The 16,686-nt window shown below is 43.6% G+C and overlaps 1 protein-coding gene across 4 annotated transcripts in view; it reads left to right on the top strand.

The window, feature by feature from the left end:
• The first annotated feature begins 2,946 nt into the window (after nt 1-2,946).
• The window catches only part of fgfr3 (fibroblast growth factor receptor 3), a 66,846-nt gene continuing 53,106 nt past the window's right edge, over nt 2,947-16,686 (top strand). For 2 of the 4 annotated variants that reach the window (XM_080870665.1, XM_080870664.1), the window contains exons 1-2: nt 2,948-3,414; nt 7,682-7,907. In XM_080870665.1, the coding sequence (XP_080726791.1) occupies nt 7,760-7,907 (148 nt within the window). In that variant the 5' untranslated portion in view covers nt 2,948-3,414; nt 7,682-7,759. Of the gene's footprint in view, nt 3,415-7,681; nt 7,908-16,686 lie in introns of all 4 variants that reach the window. The other 2 variants (XM_080870666.1, XM_080870667.1) reach the window with 2 other exon arrangements.

Genomic DNA, 16,686 nt, shown 5'->3' with positions numbered 1-16,686 from the left:
CCTGCTGCTTTTGTGCACCTCTTACAGACAAAACCAGTGCGAGTCAATTGGCTGTTGCCCACACAGGCAGTGTGCTGCGACGAGGCCCAAAGAGAAAACAATCAGGGCTGCCTGCTACTCGGGGTTATCAGTGAAAATATGTGCCGTGATAAGCTGAATAATGTAATGGGTGAAAAAGAAAAAAAAGAGAAAAACACAGAATTTATTAAAGCTGTCAGTTTCTTCTGGGCATGCCAGGCTTCGGATAATCAAGTTAAACTCTACGGACTCAGCGTTGTTGTTGTTGTTTAATTTTTAACTCCATTTTAAATGAAAAGGCCTCACCTTTCATCTCCTGCTGATCTATTCCCTCGAGGGGTTGGGTGGGGGGTGGGGTGTAAGTGTCTGTATGTGTGTGTGTTTGGGTGGAGGGGGTGTGTTATGTGTGTGAATACATATGTTTGTGTGAGTTCATTAGAAGTTAGAGTGTCGTGGGGGAGCTGGGAGGAGTTTTGTTTACGTGTGTGTGTGTGTGTGTGTGTGTGTGTGTGTGTGTGTGTGTGTGTGTGTGTGTGTGTGTGTGTGTGTGTGTGTGTGTGTGTGTGTGTGTGTGTGTGTGCACAAAGAGGTCATTTGGTCAGTTTGCCCATCAGTACTTGAGCTGTCTGACTGAGCATTCTCACCATCTGTATGACCTCTCCTCCCGACCGACTGGCTTTTGTTCCCGAGCTTGCCTGCCTCCCACCAGCGTTTCTCACAGAGCTCTGTAGTACGAAGGGTCACCGGGACTGGCCTTCATCATTAGTCTGCGCTCTTCGTCTTCACCAACATTAATGAGGACCTCTTTGTTCTTTCACCATTTGACTTTCCCATGAGGTCGGGCACGGGTACAGTATCACCTGTATGCATGACGTATGTAGAAAAATACAAAATAAAGCAGAATTCTTTGTCTATTAAAGCCAATGAGCAAATATTAAAGCATCCAAACATCTATATCATGTATGTAATTTAGATCCATGTCTAAAAACCTTCATTCACTCTCACACGTATGTCAGTTCGTGCACGTCTGACACATATTGTCACAAATCACTGCCGAGGAGCCCACCTCTGCTGAACAAATAGCGGCACACTCCTCAACCTTCCTCGCAGCCACTTAGCAGAGGTCTGCTGCGCTTTATGGTGTCATAAAGTTGCCTTCTCAAAACACAGTTTAAGAGATGTCGGTAATTGGTGTGTTGTTTGACGCAGAGTCGGGTGCTATCGCCTCTGTCCTGACTGCGGTAATTAGCCAAAGGCTGCAGTATATGGCAGATTAAATGGGTGGTTAATGGTAATTTGCTCTTCACTCAGCACACTTTGGGGTCTGAATGGTCAAACATTTGCATTGGCTGGTCTCAATCTTGAATGACAGTTCTGACAGATTATCGCATGACTTACAGTTTCCACAGTAAGCTGTAATTATTAGACAGCAATAAACCTACTTAAGGGAAAAGTACATATTTAATAATGTTTAACAGTGGAAAATAGAGGCGGTAAATTTTGAATCAGCAGATGCAAGACAAAGATCAGCAAAGCTTACTGAAAATGCATTGCTTTTGGCATGTATCCCTCAGCTTTAATGGTGCTTACGCAGAGCTACGCTGTATGCACCATGCACCCCGAAAACCACTGGCTGCAACATTCTTTGATATTGAGAATCATAGAGAACAGTCAGGGAGACGAGCAAAAGAAGTGATGGCAGCCATCAGTATTACTTAGAAGCTTTTTGAACATTGGCTACACCAGAAGCTCACAAAGGTGGGTGTTTTAGGAGAGTGTGTTTTATTTAGTTTCCCGCCTTTTTAAAAAAAAAAAAAAAGATAAATAAGTTAAAAATATTTTACAGTGGGGGTTTTCTCATATTTGTTATATCCAGGACTTCAGATGGACAAAATATAAATTCAACAAACTTCTGATCCAAAGACGTTTTCTGGTGTAAGTTTTTTCAGTGAACGGAACTGGTTGAGATCCCCCTCACTCTTATAGATAACTAAAAGTCTGCGGTCAGTCACCATGTGCGGACACTGTATTCATTTCCATACAGCACGCTTGTCTTCATTACATCTCAGAGCCATCTACTGGTGCCTCTGTACCCACGCTGAGTGTCAGACAAAAAATTCGGGGCTCATAAAGCAGCTCAGGATTCTCAAGTTTGAAAGAAAGAGATGGGAGGCGCTTGGACCATCCATCACTGGCTGCCTCTAGCGGACCCCGGAGGGGCGGCGCGCCGAAATCTGATCGCCCTTCCCCCGCTGCTGCTGTTTGTCCCAGCGGCGCGCAGGCTGGCAGAGGGAGGCATCGTGGACTCAAGAGGAGTGATGAGCGTCACACAATCGTACACGCGATGGTTCCACCTTCAAAATAAAAGCTTGATATCTAATCGCCTTATTGAATAGGACTCTTTTTGATGACTCAATTGAGTCCGCCAGGCTGATTTAATTGAGTTTGCTGCTAACGACAGCTAGCTGTGCTTCACTTATTTGTCTCCTCAGATGGCTCTGTTGGTATATCATTTTAACATATTTTAAATTTAAATTTACATATTCATTTATTGAAGAATGCATTCAGATTTTCATCAAATACACTGATTCACAACTTAACAATGATGACAGGATGTGAGCAATTAAGCAAAAAATACAATTAAAAACAGAAAAACATAATAAAGACTCTTATTTAAGTACACACAAGTACTAAAATGCATGAAACGATACGATATAACCATTGCTGCATTACAGAGTTCCTTTGTAGATGGCTCATAGGCTGGCGAGTGCTTTTTTTCCCTTACCTTTCCTGCATTTTCATAATTGAACGAGTGCCTCGGAGCAAAGCATGCGTCATCGGATCCGAGCCAAGGATTTTATTTTGAAAGTAAACCTGGAACTCCTCGTGTTTCCCAGCGGTGCACGGTTGACGGCAGCACCTTGCAACTCCTACTTCACAGACAGCGAGAGGAGAAGAGTCACCACTCTGCGTTGGTTGATCAGAAGCGACGAAACGCACCGAAACTGGCATCTGCGCCGGAGGAGACGCAAAGGAACCGCGCATCCCGCGTCCCCGTCCGCCTCGTCCACTCTGCCCCCTCGCAGGACAGGATGAAAGGACTTTGGAGGACTGGACACTTTGGACAACGCGGACAGCAGCGCGCGGCGGAGGACGGGATTTAGTGGAGAGAAGTTGGCGAAGACACTCGCCTTCAAGTCGTGAGGGGGGGATTTGTGACTCTTTTTTTCCGCTGTCGCTAAACTGCTCTCCAAGCGCTGGAACGTGAGGATTTAAAAGTAGTTTTGTGGGTTTTTGTGAAGTTTACCGGAGACTAGAGGCTATTTCACCAAAGGAAAGCTTGGTGCCATCTAAACTCTGAAGGCTGATCTTTTCTGTCAAAACGGGATACTGTGGGTAAATATTATTATTATTATTATTATTATTATTATTATTATTATTATTATTATTATTATTTACAAGCAGGTTGCGCAGACTCAGACACATAAGTCTCACAGCTTCACTTCCTTGTAGATGAGGACAGGTTAGAGCTTTGAGCACTGTGTACACTGCGTGAGTCGTGAAGCAGCCCCGCGGCTGTGCCACAGCACAGGTGGCGTGGAGGTCCCTGTTTGTGCGCAATTGGCGCATCTTGGCCAGTGTCAGCAGACTCTGGAGGAATCAACAGTCAGTGCGCAAATCTATTGCCACGGGTTCGGAGCAGGAGCGCAAAGCGGCTTCTGTTGTAGCTTGTGGAGGTGTGTGTGTGTGTGTTGCTGAAATTACGCACGCTGTAAGAAAAAAACGAGTGGAAAAAATACTGTAAAACATATTTGGGTTGGGAAACGTGTATGCTTTTTCCAGCAGTTGATTGAGTTTGGTTGATTTTTCAGTGAGGGGAAAAAAGTAATTTGCGCTAAAGCGTTCTCTCCACATCCAAAGTCATTCCCTTCATCCTTTCCAGTTTTTCAGTATTTACAGAAAAATCCACGAATGAGGGAAACTGTGAAACTGAGTGTTTTAGAAAGAAAGAGGCCAAATGAAATCACGCACGCTTATCCTTACACAAAGGGTGGTTTGTGGTGATACCTGCCAGATTTCGTTTGAGGTGAGCTCGCTCTTCATTCAGAATGAATCGAACCTATCCTGATTTTATCTTGTTTTTTTTTTTTTAAATAAATAAATAAATAAAATCCAGCCATCCCCGTGCTCGTTAGGATGGGCACGCCGTTTCTCCTCACCGCAGTAGTGACGTCTTCTCAGGTTTGGCGCTGAAATATGAATTGCACATCTCTTTCACAGAGCCGCACTCCCCCAAATCCTCTGATCATCTCTGAAGTTAGAAAGCGGCGGATTGTCCCCCCTCCTCTCCCTCTCATTGAATGAACTGTGCGGTTCTCTCCCCTCAGCAGCAGATCACTCATCCCCTCTTCAAACACATGCGCATCAATGGGATTCAGATGGTGATTTTTTCTTCTCCTTCTTCTCCTTTTTGGCCACTCAGCTCGGCTTTGACTCCCACCATGTCAACTCCCAACCCGAAGAAAATTATTAGATTATTGCGTCCTGCGAGAGAGACGCTGAAAATGAGATTTGGGCTCTGTTGCTTTAGCTTATTAAAAAAAAAGAAGAAAAAAAATGCTGTCATAAACAAGCGTGCGGCCGATAATAGTTGTGCTAATGCTCCAAATTAATTGTATCTATTGACCCGAGAAATAATGCGTGCCAGTGTGCAGCTTTTTCAATCAGAGGCGAGCCTCAGACACTTTCGGTTCCAAATGAGACTCTGATTGCCTCTTTTCATTAGTGAAATTGGCCCGAGACCATCGCTCTGCTCCTGGTTTAGTGCCTTTACGTTTTCCTTCTCGTTCATAAAGAGAAGGGTTCATTAATCTGCTTCAGCTTGTCTAATTTGACAGAGAAAAAGGATCATTACTTTCATGCACAAACACTCATTTATTATTTAAAGAAAACAAACTTATGTGACCTTATCTGAGCTTTACACTATACCTCTGATATAAAATTTGTGCCTATATATGTAAGGACTTCTAGTCTTTCTGTTCCCCTGTAATTAGGATTCTCACATGTCTGAGGTAGTAAAAGCTGAGTTTATACCAACCTTAGTACGATTTATAACATTTTAATGTCCCCCAGTGTCTGCTAGCAGCACTTCATGTAGTCTTTATAATTTCAAAAGGGACTTCGCTGTCCATCTGTATCTTCTGCTTTAACACAGAGGACAAAGCCCTGGCGTTCGGATCTTTTTCCATGTGCAGGCTGAGTCTCAGACGAGACGCCGCCCGTCTGAGTGTCAGCCCGAGGTGAGCTGAGCCCGGAGTCACCCCTGAACCTCTGACAGCTCTGAAGTGCCGAGCTCTCCTCTGCCTCTCAGCTGATCAATATCTCTTCTCACCTGAGGACTCGTTCGAGCGAGCTCTCTGAAGAGAGGGTGGCTCAGCTATGAAGGCAGGCAAGAAGTCGTGAAGGGACAGGCAGAAGGGAGATGGTGGGTGTGAGACATGCATTGCATTGCAAAAGAAAAAAGCTGGAGTGGAGAAAGGCGTGCTGCAAAGGAAGATGACCCACTTGTGTGTCTCTTTATTACCCATCTAACCTCCACTTGGCTCCACTCTCCAAAAAAAACCTCTAATCTCCCTTTTTTCCCCACCAAGAACACAAAGCTGATCCGGCCCCAGCCGCTGATTATCCGACTTAATTATTAAAGATTGCTGACACTCCATGGAGGTGTGACTAGCATGTGACTTCCTCACGTCGCTCCTCACTGAGGATAGAGGGATGGCAGGGATTTGAACCCGGGTTGAAGCGTTTTTCCGCCCCTGAGCTATTACAATGTGAAGATAGTCCTGCATGATTAATGCTCATGCCTTATTCATTGCCGTAGTTGTGTTTCCCTGCCATGCTTTAAGAAAATATTAGCATGAAAATTTGAGGCTTTGAACTCCTCTCTCGGTCTTTGGGATCCATATTACCTCATGTTCTTCTTCTACTCAGCTATTTGAGGTTGTTAAGTGATATCAAAGTGTTTTTAGCTGGTTGTGCTGTATATGAGGGTTTCATTTTCAGTGAGGATATCAGGTAGTTGTGTGTAATAAGGGGCACACATTAATTACTGCTCTTGCACATGGCTGTCATTTATTTCACCCAAATGCATCAATTACACTGCAGCACTTTGCTGCTCTTCAGATTCAAACACTCGCCGTGGACTCTGGCCTAGTCTAAACCCCTACCTGACACCAGATAAGTCAATGCTGCTATTGTATTAGATCTTCTTCTCACATGGTTTGAGAGGCTGTCATGCTACTTGTCTAAACAGATCTACGGGTTGATATGAACCAACTCTGAAGCCCTGTCAGCTCTCCAAGTGTACTGCCTTGTAAAAAGCTACTATTTTATATATATATGTATGTATATATTTATTTCTGTGTGTGTGTGTGTGTGTGTGTTTCTGTGCCTGCCAGAGAAAACAAAAGTTTAGATTTAGAGAGGCCTGTAATCAGCAACCTCCACGGCCTGAGAGCGAAGGCCTTATTGTGCTATATAAACAAACCTCAGCAGCATGTAGGCGTCTCGTGTTGTAAGAAGGTGAGGATGGGCTGAGACGGGAATAGAAGGACTCCTGGGAGTTCATAAGGAGAACATTAAAGGCTGAAGTATGTTGACGGGTAAAAGGTGCGGTGGCACTGTTTAAATTAGGACACCGTGTGTGTGTGTGCTGCTTTATTTATCCACGTGTGTCTTGTGAAGTGTCCCCAGTCTGTGTTTTTCTTTACTGAAGCTCGATAACGTGCAAATGCGTCCTCGCACTTGTGCTAAGCGAGGAGTGGGTCACAGGTCCTGCAAGGGAAAGAAAACAGTACTGTTAAGACTTAAGACAACACAACCTTTCTTTTGACTGTGTGTCTGTGTGCAATACACCTCAGTGTGTGCAAGTGAAGCTCGTTCTGTAATGTTAGCATGTGTATTCAATAAACGTCTCCGTAGGAGTGTGTGTGTTAAGGTAGACGTCCCACAACCAAAGGTATTCAGAAGATTCACAGACCCTCTGACGTTTAGGTTAATAGTGGTACCATGTGTGTTTACGTGTGCTCGTGTGGGAAGATTTTTCTTTTACTTTTCTGGGCATTTCACTCACATCTCACTGGGCATTCCAACTTTTCCTTTCTCGGGAAAACTTAGGGGCTGAACACTCTGCTATCCCTTTCTGTAGCCACCATGCTGCAGTCTGATAATGGAGGGTGACTTTGTCGAGAAGAGTCCCCGGGAAAAGAGCGTCAGGCTGTTTAGCTCTGTAACAATGAGCAAGTTAACTGATTGATTGTTGAGCTTGTGATCTGAACTCACGGTAGGGTACTGAAGTTTTCACTTTGAGCTGTTCGTGTGTTGGAATTTCTGTTTTCCCATCCTAAGAACCAGGTGCTCAGAGAAAGTTTCTAAGAAAAAACTTTGAAGAGGGATTTCCCGTCTAATCTTTAAAATCTGTGTGGACTCTCAGGTCAAAACACGTTAGCATATGCACAGACCCCAAGGCGCTTTGTTGCACTGCGTTCAATGTACAGCCATTTGATGTTGGTTTTTTTTAAGTTTCAGACTGTGTTGATTTCTGTGTTTATAGTCTCAATGGACATCCTGGCTTCTCTTTGACAGATTCTGCTGCTTGTTTCAGGTCCGTGGTGGGGAGCTGTCGGACAGATTCTTGCGGCATCTGCGGCCGCCCTTCTGCTGGACAGTATGCGAACGGAGGATGTTGTCTAAGTTGGAGTCGGGCCTCGCTGCTCTGCGTCTGACCTCTTCGCCCAGAGGAATGACTGCTCTGTGGTGCTCACTCTGGCTTTCTCTCCTCCTTCCTCTCACCGTCGTTCCAGCCGGGCTGCCCACTGCTCAGCCCACAGGTAGGAGACAGACATCCAACCCCACACTGCTGATGCCACATTATTAATTGTCCTAAGTCTGCTTAAGACGCTGAGAAAACTCATTTTGAATTTTGTGCCTCAAACTTATTGCAACATAATTTTAGAGAACAATTTGAGCAAAGATGCCCTTTAATGCGTTGTGATTTATATTATTAGCTAAAAATACCAAACTCTGAGTGGTTCCAGCTCCTTTTTTTAATCGTGATTTGAATAATCCACATGTTGGCTTTACATTGAAAGGGTAGAAAAGGTCATTAAACAGTGCTTCTTGTGCACTCTTGTTCATTGCTTTCTTTTCCATGTTCTTTGAAAGACATTAATTTTTCTGTGTTCATCACTTCAAACAATGGTATTTAAAAGTCCCATTTACTGTTTATGCGAATGGAGTCCTTTCTCTTTTTCAACAAAAAATTTTTATGACGTTTTTTGTCCGAGGAGGATTTAATTGGCCTCTTCTCGGTTCGCTGAGCTTAGTGAGATTTTCCCTCTTTGTTCTCGAGGCAGAGAAATACCCAAAGATCAATCCAAAATAAACTTTGACTGCGTTTGCTTTAATCTCTCCATATTGCTATTAAAAAAAAAAACAACAACACAGAGTAATCTTTATTCGTAGGTGTTAGCCAACACTTCTTTCTCTCCCCTCCCTTTTTTTTCCTTTTTATGTGAGGGTTATTTAAAATGAGTCTTTGACACTCTTTACACGGTACAGCGCATTAAGAAAGACGAGGAGCCCGGGCGCCTGCTGGAGAGGGCCCAGCTGTCTTACGCAAGCTGAGACACTTTGTGCATGAGTGTAAAAGATCGTGGTATTACAGCTTTTCTAACTGCTGCTTTTGTGTGTACAGTTTGTTTTGGCTGTCGCCCAAATAACTGAGGTCAGAGCAGAGATGCAGACTTTGAGATTCAAGACTTGGACTTAAGTCACTAAAGTGGAGTCTTGTGTTTGTGGGACTTAATCTGCTGATCAGTGATAATGAACACAGCTTTGAGAGATAACAGCTAAATAGCCACATTATCCTCTGCATCCAGCGACTTAAAAAGAGACTTGTCCCCCGCCCTCTCTCGTGTAAAACGCATAATGTAAGGAAAGACAATGTGTGATTCTGTCTGCCTGATTGCCTTCCCTGCTGGAAGCCATCACAGTCTCTCATGCGTGGGATCATCCAAAAAGCTGAGTGTGTGTCTGTGTTTTTTTTTTTTACCCCCATCTGGGTGGCGGGTGTTCAGGCTGTGATCTTCATGTACCTGCAGCCAAATGCACGCGGAGCCCACGGCTCTGAGGAGGATATTGTTTCAAGTTCCTAATGTTGGGGTGTGATGATTCATCTGATGTCAAGTGGATAGCTGTGGTGATAACACGTGCAGCAGTGCTTCTGCCAAGGACGCTTCCTGGTGCAATGGAAAGCTTTTTACCTTAGAATCAAACTGAAAACGCGAGACTCTTTGTTCACCTTCATAATTACCCACCCAGTCAAAACTTGCTGGAACGAAATGGGTTTTGCTAGACGTCTAAACAGCTCTGAGCTTTCGCTGTTAAGCTCCCAGCATTTTTGGGTACAATTTTTTTTTGAATGTAGGACAGCTACATGAAGGTTAGATGTATTTGCCCATTTATTTACATCTACATGTAAATTTAATTCCTTTTCAATGGTGCGTTGCATGGCAACCTTATTCATTCAGTCGTCTGGATTGTCATAGCACCTTATGACCACACCCCTAAGATAATAGACATGGTGTTTTAGAGTGGCTGATTAGCTCAACAAGCAAACAAAGTGGGTTGTGGCGATACTCCTTTAGGTCATTTTATGATATTGTGTTTCTGATGAGGGTGTAGGCACATGAGGTTGATCTAAATGTCATTTTTTGATTCAAATTGCACAGTGGGTTTGCATGTAAAGCAGCATCTTTTTCTTAAAATGTCCTTTCAGAGAGCTGGAAAGACTCTTTTTTTGTCACATTTGGCTTTTCAACCAAATCTTAAAGTTGTTATGTCTGCTAAAGTTTGTGTTATTTCTTCCGGGGGGGGACATTTACAGGCCCTATTTGCAGGTCCAAAACAAACACATCTTGGGCCAAATCAGATCGAATATAAACATTTTCAGTTGATATTTTTGGGCTAAAGAAAGAAAACCCTTGACTGATCGGTGTAGAAACAGCGAATACACCAACGTCTGATGTTAAGTGGGTACTTTCTTTACAGCCTTCGTGACACTTGGAAGTCCTGTTGTGATCTGGATATTATTTCTGAGACTTGTTTCACTTGAATATCTGGCACAAATTAATGTTTGGGGGGGGGGGGGGGGGGGGGGTTGTCATGGAAGTGTTGTTAGCTGTTTTTCTTTCAGTCATAGCAGAAATAGTAGTAAATACAGGTTGGTTTTGTTCACACATCATCTTAAAAGTGATCAATGACATTATCTGAGCATTGAGTTAGCATTAGCCAAGAAATTGGCTAATGCTAATGCTAAAACAAACACTAGCACACCGACAGTTATCAAGCTAACTTGACAACATGTTTATTGTGTTGTGTAAATTAATAAAGAATACACTTAAAATGCTTATCATTGGTTCAAGAATAGACTTTAATATTTAAAAAAAAACAGTTTTCCCGTTTTTTCCATTACAACAATGTGATTGGTCAGTTTGAATGTTGATCCCAGACCAACATTACTATGAAGATGCAGAAATACCAACAAGGGAATATCAGACACACCCTTACTTTGGCTAAGAGGACTACTCTGCATTCGAGGGTTGAAGCTACATTTTTATTTTATGTGAAACTATTAAAAATCCCCAAATTTCAGGTTCAAATTGATTTTTAAAAAAGTAAGAATCTCAAGTGTTGACAATTCATTGCTGTCCAGTTGGGACTGCTCCTCGTAGGCGTCTCTGGCCTGCGTCTTGTCTCCCCCGTGGCCCTCTGGCCTCCAGGAGAGTTCTCCACATCCACAGATGGACGAGCAGTAGGGGTAAAATGAGTGTTGTTTAATGGCAGATGGCACAATTTCCCCTCAGCAACCGCAACACCGGGCTGCAAAGTTGTCACTTAGGTTTTGTGTTTTCCGTGTGTGGCACTGTGTGACTTTGGGGGGAAGTGTGTGGATTAGTGTGTGTCAGGATCAGCAGGTGTTAAGGACAAATATGCCCTTGAAGGTTTACAGCTGGCCTCTAAATATCAATTCAGATCTTTTTCAGTATGTTTAAAGTGTGTAGTTGTTTTGGTTGAACTCTGGTTGTGATCACTGACCTCTGTTGGCTGCTGGATAGAAGTTATAGAAGGAAACCGCTTTATTTTTAAGCATAAACATTTTCCACAATGCCTTCTTAACAAGTAACAGTAATAGATCATAGTAGAAAAAAAGGTCGTAATTACCCTTTAAAAAGTCATCTAATGGTAATATAGTGGGTCTTTAAAAATCCTGTTTAAAGTCAAGCTGTTTTCTGGGTGTTTATTTATGTGTGTGTGAGGTAAGCAGGCCTTGTGGTGTGTGTTAAGTTGTGTCGGTGCGCAGCGTTGTTTATTTCTCCAAGAGCTGGTGTCATTTGCTGTGACAAAAAAAAAAGTTTGAGAGGCCAAGTTGACTGATGTGAGAGACTGATGACATAGAACAGAGACTGTGTGTGTGTGTGTCATTCGTAACCTCCCCTGAGTATTTACTGACCACACACACCCCCTGCTGATATCCCCGCGGAGCTCTGATGGAAGTATACGGCACATGTGAATCAGCAGACATGCACATTCAGTTTTGCCATTGCATCGCTGTGTGCGCACATTTGTGTTTACGCGTGAGCAGAGTCTGCAGTTAATGCGACATTATAAATAAAAGAAGGCAGAAGAAGAAAATGTGTGTCCGCATGAGCGAGAGGAAGACGCACCGTGGTTGTGTGGTCACCGTGTCCTTCAACTAGAGAAGAAAGCAAGTTGTTTGCCCCGTTTAGAGACTGAAAATGTGTGCGTGTGAGCGTGTGTGTGTGTGTGGTCACGCCACCCCATCGGCAAGGACTGTAAATGTCAGCAGGAGGTGTTTGGGTGATTAGGCGACTCGTTAAAACCTCAGCATTTGCCGATTTACGCTCATGCTCTACAGTTCACACACACATCAGTACACAAACAAGCATGAGTGCACACACACACACACTCTCGTTCTCTGCCTCTCCTTGTTTCTTACTTTTTTTCTACACACGCTCACTTCTACACACTTTCGAAAACCTTTGATGTGTGCTGTTAGTCTTTGATGGTGACAGCATCTTCCTGAAGGTAACAGATCTATCTATACCTGCGTGCGTGCGTGCGTGCATGCATGCATGCGTGTGTGTGTGTGTGTGTGGACAGAGATAGTTTCCAGTCAGCATTTATGGTGTGGTCAGCTGTTTCCCATCTCATGTCTGGAGGAAGAGTTCTATGTAATCTTTGTAATGGATGTATTGATGTGTTTAATCAGGATGTTGCTACTGTCACAGCAGAAGCGCTTTACTGTGCTGCTGTAGTGCACGTTAGTTTCTTCTATATCCACCTCTAAGCCCTTCTTCGCACTCTGAGTTTGCGTCAAGCAAGCACCCCTCTAGTCAGATGTTTATTTTTATTATTATTATCATTATTAATACCCACCCACAGCAGCTCTTTCCTTTCCAGTATCCCTGAGTATCCCTGAGACTTCTGGTCAGTCCGAGTTTCCCCTCTTTCTTGCTCAGATGTCCCTGTGGAGAATCCAGTTGGCTCTATCATTCTAGCACCATCAAGTCCTTTCCTTGTCACCTCTTACATGAGCTGTAAGTGATCTTACAGCTCATGTAAGAGGATTGTTAGTTGCCTTTGTGTTTACCTACTTAGCTCAAACGCTCTTATGTTCATAGGTCTGCACATGTTGCCAGCTGTGCAAAGTTTTCCTTAAACCTTCTTGTTTTTAACTCTTATTTTTTAGTCCTATTTCTTTATAGAGAGTGACTAAAAATAAATCATCTGATCTTTAACAAGCATCTATTTTAAATCACACCACAATGACACTGATCGTGTTGACGATTAGTCATCCGATGCACTTTCTTTCTTTTTTTAAGCCCTAAAGCAATACTCGTGTACCTTCTTGGTCTTATTTTGCATATTATTAGTATTTTTATTTCTAATTGTTTATGGTGGAGCAGTCTCCACATCGCTAGCCTGTAATTAGCCAGTTCTGTACATGTGTGGGCTCAGCGTGGCTGCCTGTTCATCACAACTTCAGCGTAAAAAGTTCCTCCGTTGTGTTGTGTTTTGGTTTTCACAGTGTCTGCGCGAAGGCTCATTTCCCCGGCAACATTATCGAGAAATCTTTCTGGCAAGTGGAGTAAATGTTCAGGCCAAACAAGCTTTGAATGATGATTTGTTAAACAATGGCACTTCTGTCCTCAGTCTGTCAGGCATTTAATCCAGTAGGCATTTCAGACACGTTTGTGGATGGGAATTAATCATTACAAACAAACTCACAAGGGATCATAGCGGGGTATTTCTCCTAGACTCTCTGCAGTTGTACAAACACTGGCACCAGTGTTCAGTTTTTACATCTGTAAACCTACACATGTTACTGTATTCACACAGTTTTTTAACAAAGAGTAATAAATGGTAGTTGATCATTTAAATCAACATTAAAACATGTTGTGTTGTCTCGTCCTTCTAAGCACGTTATGCATTAGGCGGCACTGTCTAGACGCAGTGTTTTTCCAAGGATAACACACAGCTGAGCATTAGTGGAAAAAGCCTGTTGCTTAGCAAAATGTTATTAAAGGTTTTCATATCAGATCACAGACTGAAGTGAAAATGCTCAGATTGAACTGTGCTATACTGTGAAACAAAAACCGGCTTGTATGTTGGGACCTCTGCTGTGTGAAAGAAAACCCGTCTTTGTCAGGTACGAGTTGGATGCACACCTTGGTGCACCTTCACTAGGTAGGCAAAAAAGAAACACAAAAAATTAGCAGACAGCTGTAGATCAGTAGGTCATTGTCTGCCCGCGGCCTTCGTACGAGCCGTGTCTGCAGGCCACAGCTATGCATGTATTATTACACCTCATTAATGCCCTTTGAAATCCTCTCTGCACACCGTTCAATGAATTATGGATGAAAAAGGCCCGTCTGTGTGTTCTGGTCACGTCTAACTCCCCGCCACCTTTTCTGCATTCTTCTTTGCCATATTTGAATGCATACATATATTATACAACATTTTAAGCCTTAAAGCCTCCTGTGTATCTGCTCATTTTTCTCCTCTCTGGCAAGTTTTCAAATCTCCATCAGTTTCTAAGCTCTGATTCCTGCATCCACTGCCTGCTTTTTTTGTTTCTGTTTTTTTTTTCTCCACCAGCACGTACGCACACTCGCCTGCCTCGTACACACCTGTGCATGCCCTTTGCTCTACCCCTGGCTGCGGTTCAGGGCGGTTCTTAGCCCGCTGGCTGACAGTGGCGTTGACATATGGTCGGACTTTTAATTACAAAGCTTCCCCTTAAGGAAATTGTTGAGATACTTAACAGATAAGGCAGACATGGAGCAGAACAAAAAGGCTCATTGTATCACATCAGGAAGACCGCTCTCGGAGGGCGCACGGGGAAAAGAGAGTTGGCGATTAGTCAACTGGAGCCACAGTTGAAGCTGACAAAATATTTTTGCACTGTGAAGTGATGGGTTGACAGGATTTTTTTTTAAGTTAGGTGTCTCACTCTTTCTGTTTTGCCTTCTGTCCTGCTGACATGTGGATTTATTGCCACCGTTGGTTCAATTGCATAATCTCACCTGAATCTTCAAGATGGATGATGATTGCAAAATGTACCCAATATACACCGTGCATGTCTAAACGTGTTTGTATGTGAACAAGCTGACTGTAAGCGTGTGTGTGTGCGCGCGGTTTGAGCCAACCCCATTGGAAGAGGTAATTTTGTTGCTGGCAGAGTCAAACAGATGGCAGGTTGCGCGCTGGGCTGTTAGAAATCCAGCACACACAGACACACACAAGTACCAAGAGAGTCACAGTCCTGGCTTCATGTCCCACCCATCATTAAGCCCCCAGACTCTCCCTGTGTACCCCACTTGTCTTCTGGGCCACACAAATAGTAGCTTACGTCTGTCTTTCCACTTTCTTGTTCTTCTATTTGCACCAATTACCATTTTTAATTGCATTTACTCCACCGTTCTCACTCATACTCATCCTTACAGTGATATGAACAGCACTCATGTCTTTATTTCCTCTATACAGAAACTCAACTCAGTGGTACTTCATTTGTCTTACAGGTCTCCGCTGTATCAGAGAACACGCTGTCTAACTTATAATAAAGGATCTCGTTAGCGGGAGTCAAAAGCATATTGAGTCATTAATAACGTGTATTTTCAAGATAATTAGACTAATAAAAGTCACATGGTGAGCAAGTTTACTCCAGGCCTCCCACGTGCACTGATCACTCTCCTCCTAACAGGTCCATCTCTCTCTTTCTTTCTTTCTTTCTTTCTCACTGACCACTAACCAGAAGCAGAGCTGTCTGGCTCTGCTGCACCCCATTTACATTTCTGTGAATGGAACCAGAGAGCCAACAGACAGTGTTTAATGCCGTGTGTGTTGGGGAGCGAGGGAGGGAAGCAGTTACTGCGCAGTATGAGATTACCTCCTTGCTTGTGATTGTGTGTGCGTGTGTGTGTGATTGTGTGTGTGTGCATCTCTTTCATATTCTTCTGTCCTCTGTCTTCCTTCCCCTTCATCCCTCCTTTCCCTGTCCCGGTCTTTGTGTCTTTCCTCTTCTTCTGTGTCTTTCCCTCTGCTCTTTTATTTCGTCTCCTTTACTTTAACAGGTGACTGTGATGCAGTAAGACTGAAAAAGGTTATACATGAGCAGTAGTTTCTTTCTTTCGTTCTTTCTTGGTTGAATCATCTATTTCCTGCCTTGATCCCCCCCAAAAAAACCAAAAATAAAAGACCTGGGGTCTCCACTCACACCCTTGCATGCGCTTCTGTTTAATGCTCCCTCGCATCCAGGGCAGCTGACACATCTAATATTGAAACCAAACTCCCTCCCATGTCTCGCTCTCTCACCCCTCTCCCCCCTCTCCCCCCCTTTATGTTATTTTGCCAGGAGAGCTAAAATAATAAAGCCTTGTGCCCTCTGCAGAGCGTAAGGGAAGCCTTTTTCCTCCCTGGAAAGAAGAGAGCGAGAGCGCTCGGTGTGCTGGCTAGCAGCAGAGCAGTGACAGAAGAGCTGACTCCAGATTTGTTTTTATGTTGGTTTTTTTCTAAACCATCAGATTTTTTTTCCTTTTTCAGAACTCCCATGAAATGTTAGTTTTGAGCGCGGTGGATGTGTTAATTGGCCGTCTTTTCGCCTTGTGCGCTGTCTTTCTCCCCGTCGCCCGTGCACCATGCAGTCAGTGGTTTATCTGCTGGCTGCCGTCACAATCAAACCAGGAAACAGCCTCACTTCATTTTTTATATTATTGATTCTTTGTTTTTCCAAATGTGTCCACTCGCTGCATTTTGGGGCGTCACCCTGCATCAGACTTTGTTAGGAGCTATGATGTCATCGGTGACCTTTATCGACTTCCTCGGCTGACAAGGAGTAACTTCAACAACGCTGATAGAACTGAACCCGATCTTTACTTTTCTGACACCCTGCTGATTCGGTGGCCTCTAACTGACAGAATCTGTAAAGTCAGACTTCCACAAAGGAGAGCACAGGTCCAGCTGATAAAGAGGCAACACGGAGCACGGCTAAATACCAGCAACCTACAGCAGCGCTCCAAAAACTGT

This window comes from Rhamphochromis sp. 'chilingali', assembly GCF_963969265.1.
Source record: "Rhamphochromis sp. 'chilingali' genome assembly, chromosome: 21".
NCBI lineage: Eukaryota > Metazoa > Chordata > Actinopteri > Cichliformes > Cichlidae > Rhamphochromis > Rhamphochromis sp. 'chilingali'.
The sequence above is the reverse complement of the archived record's forward strand: the minus strand, read 5'-3'. Positions and strand labels throughout refer to the sequence as shown.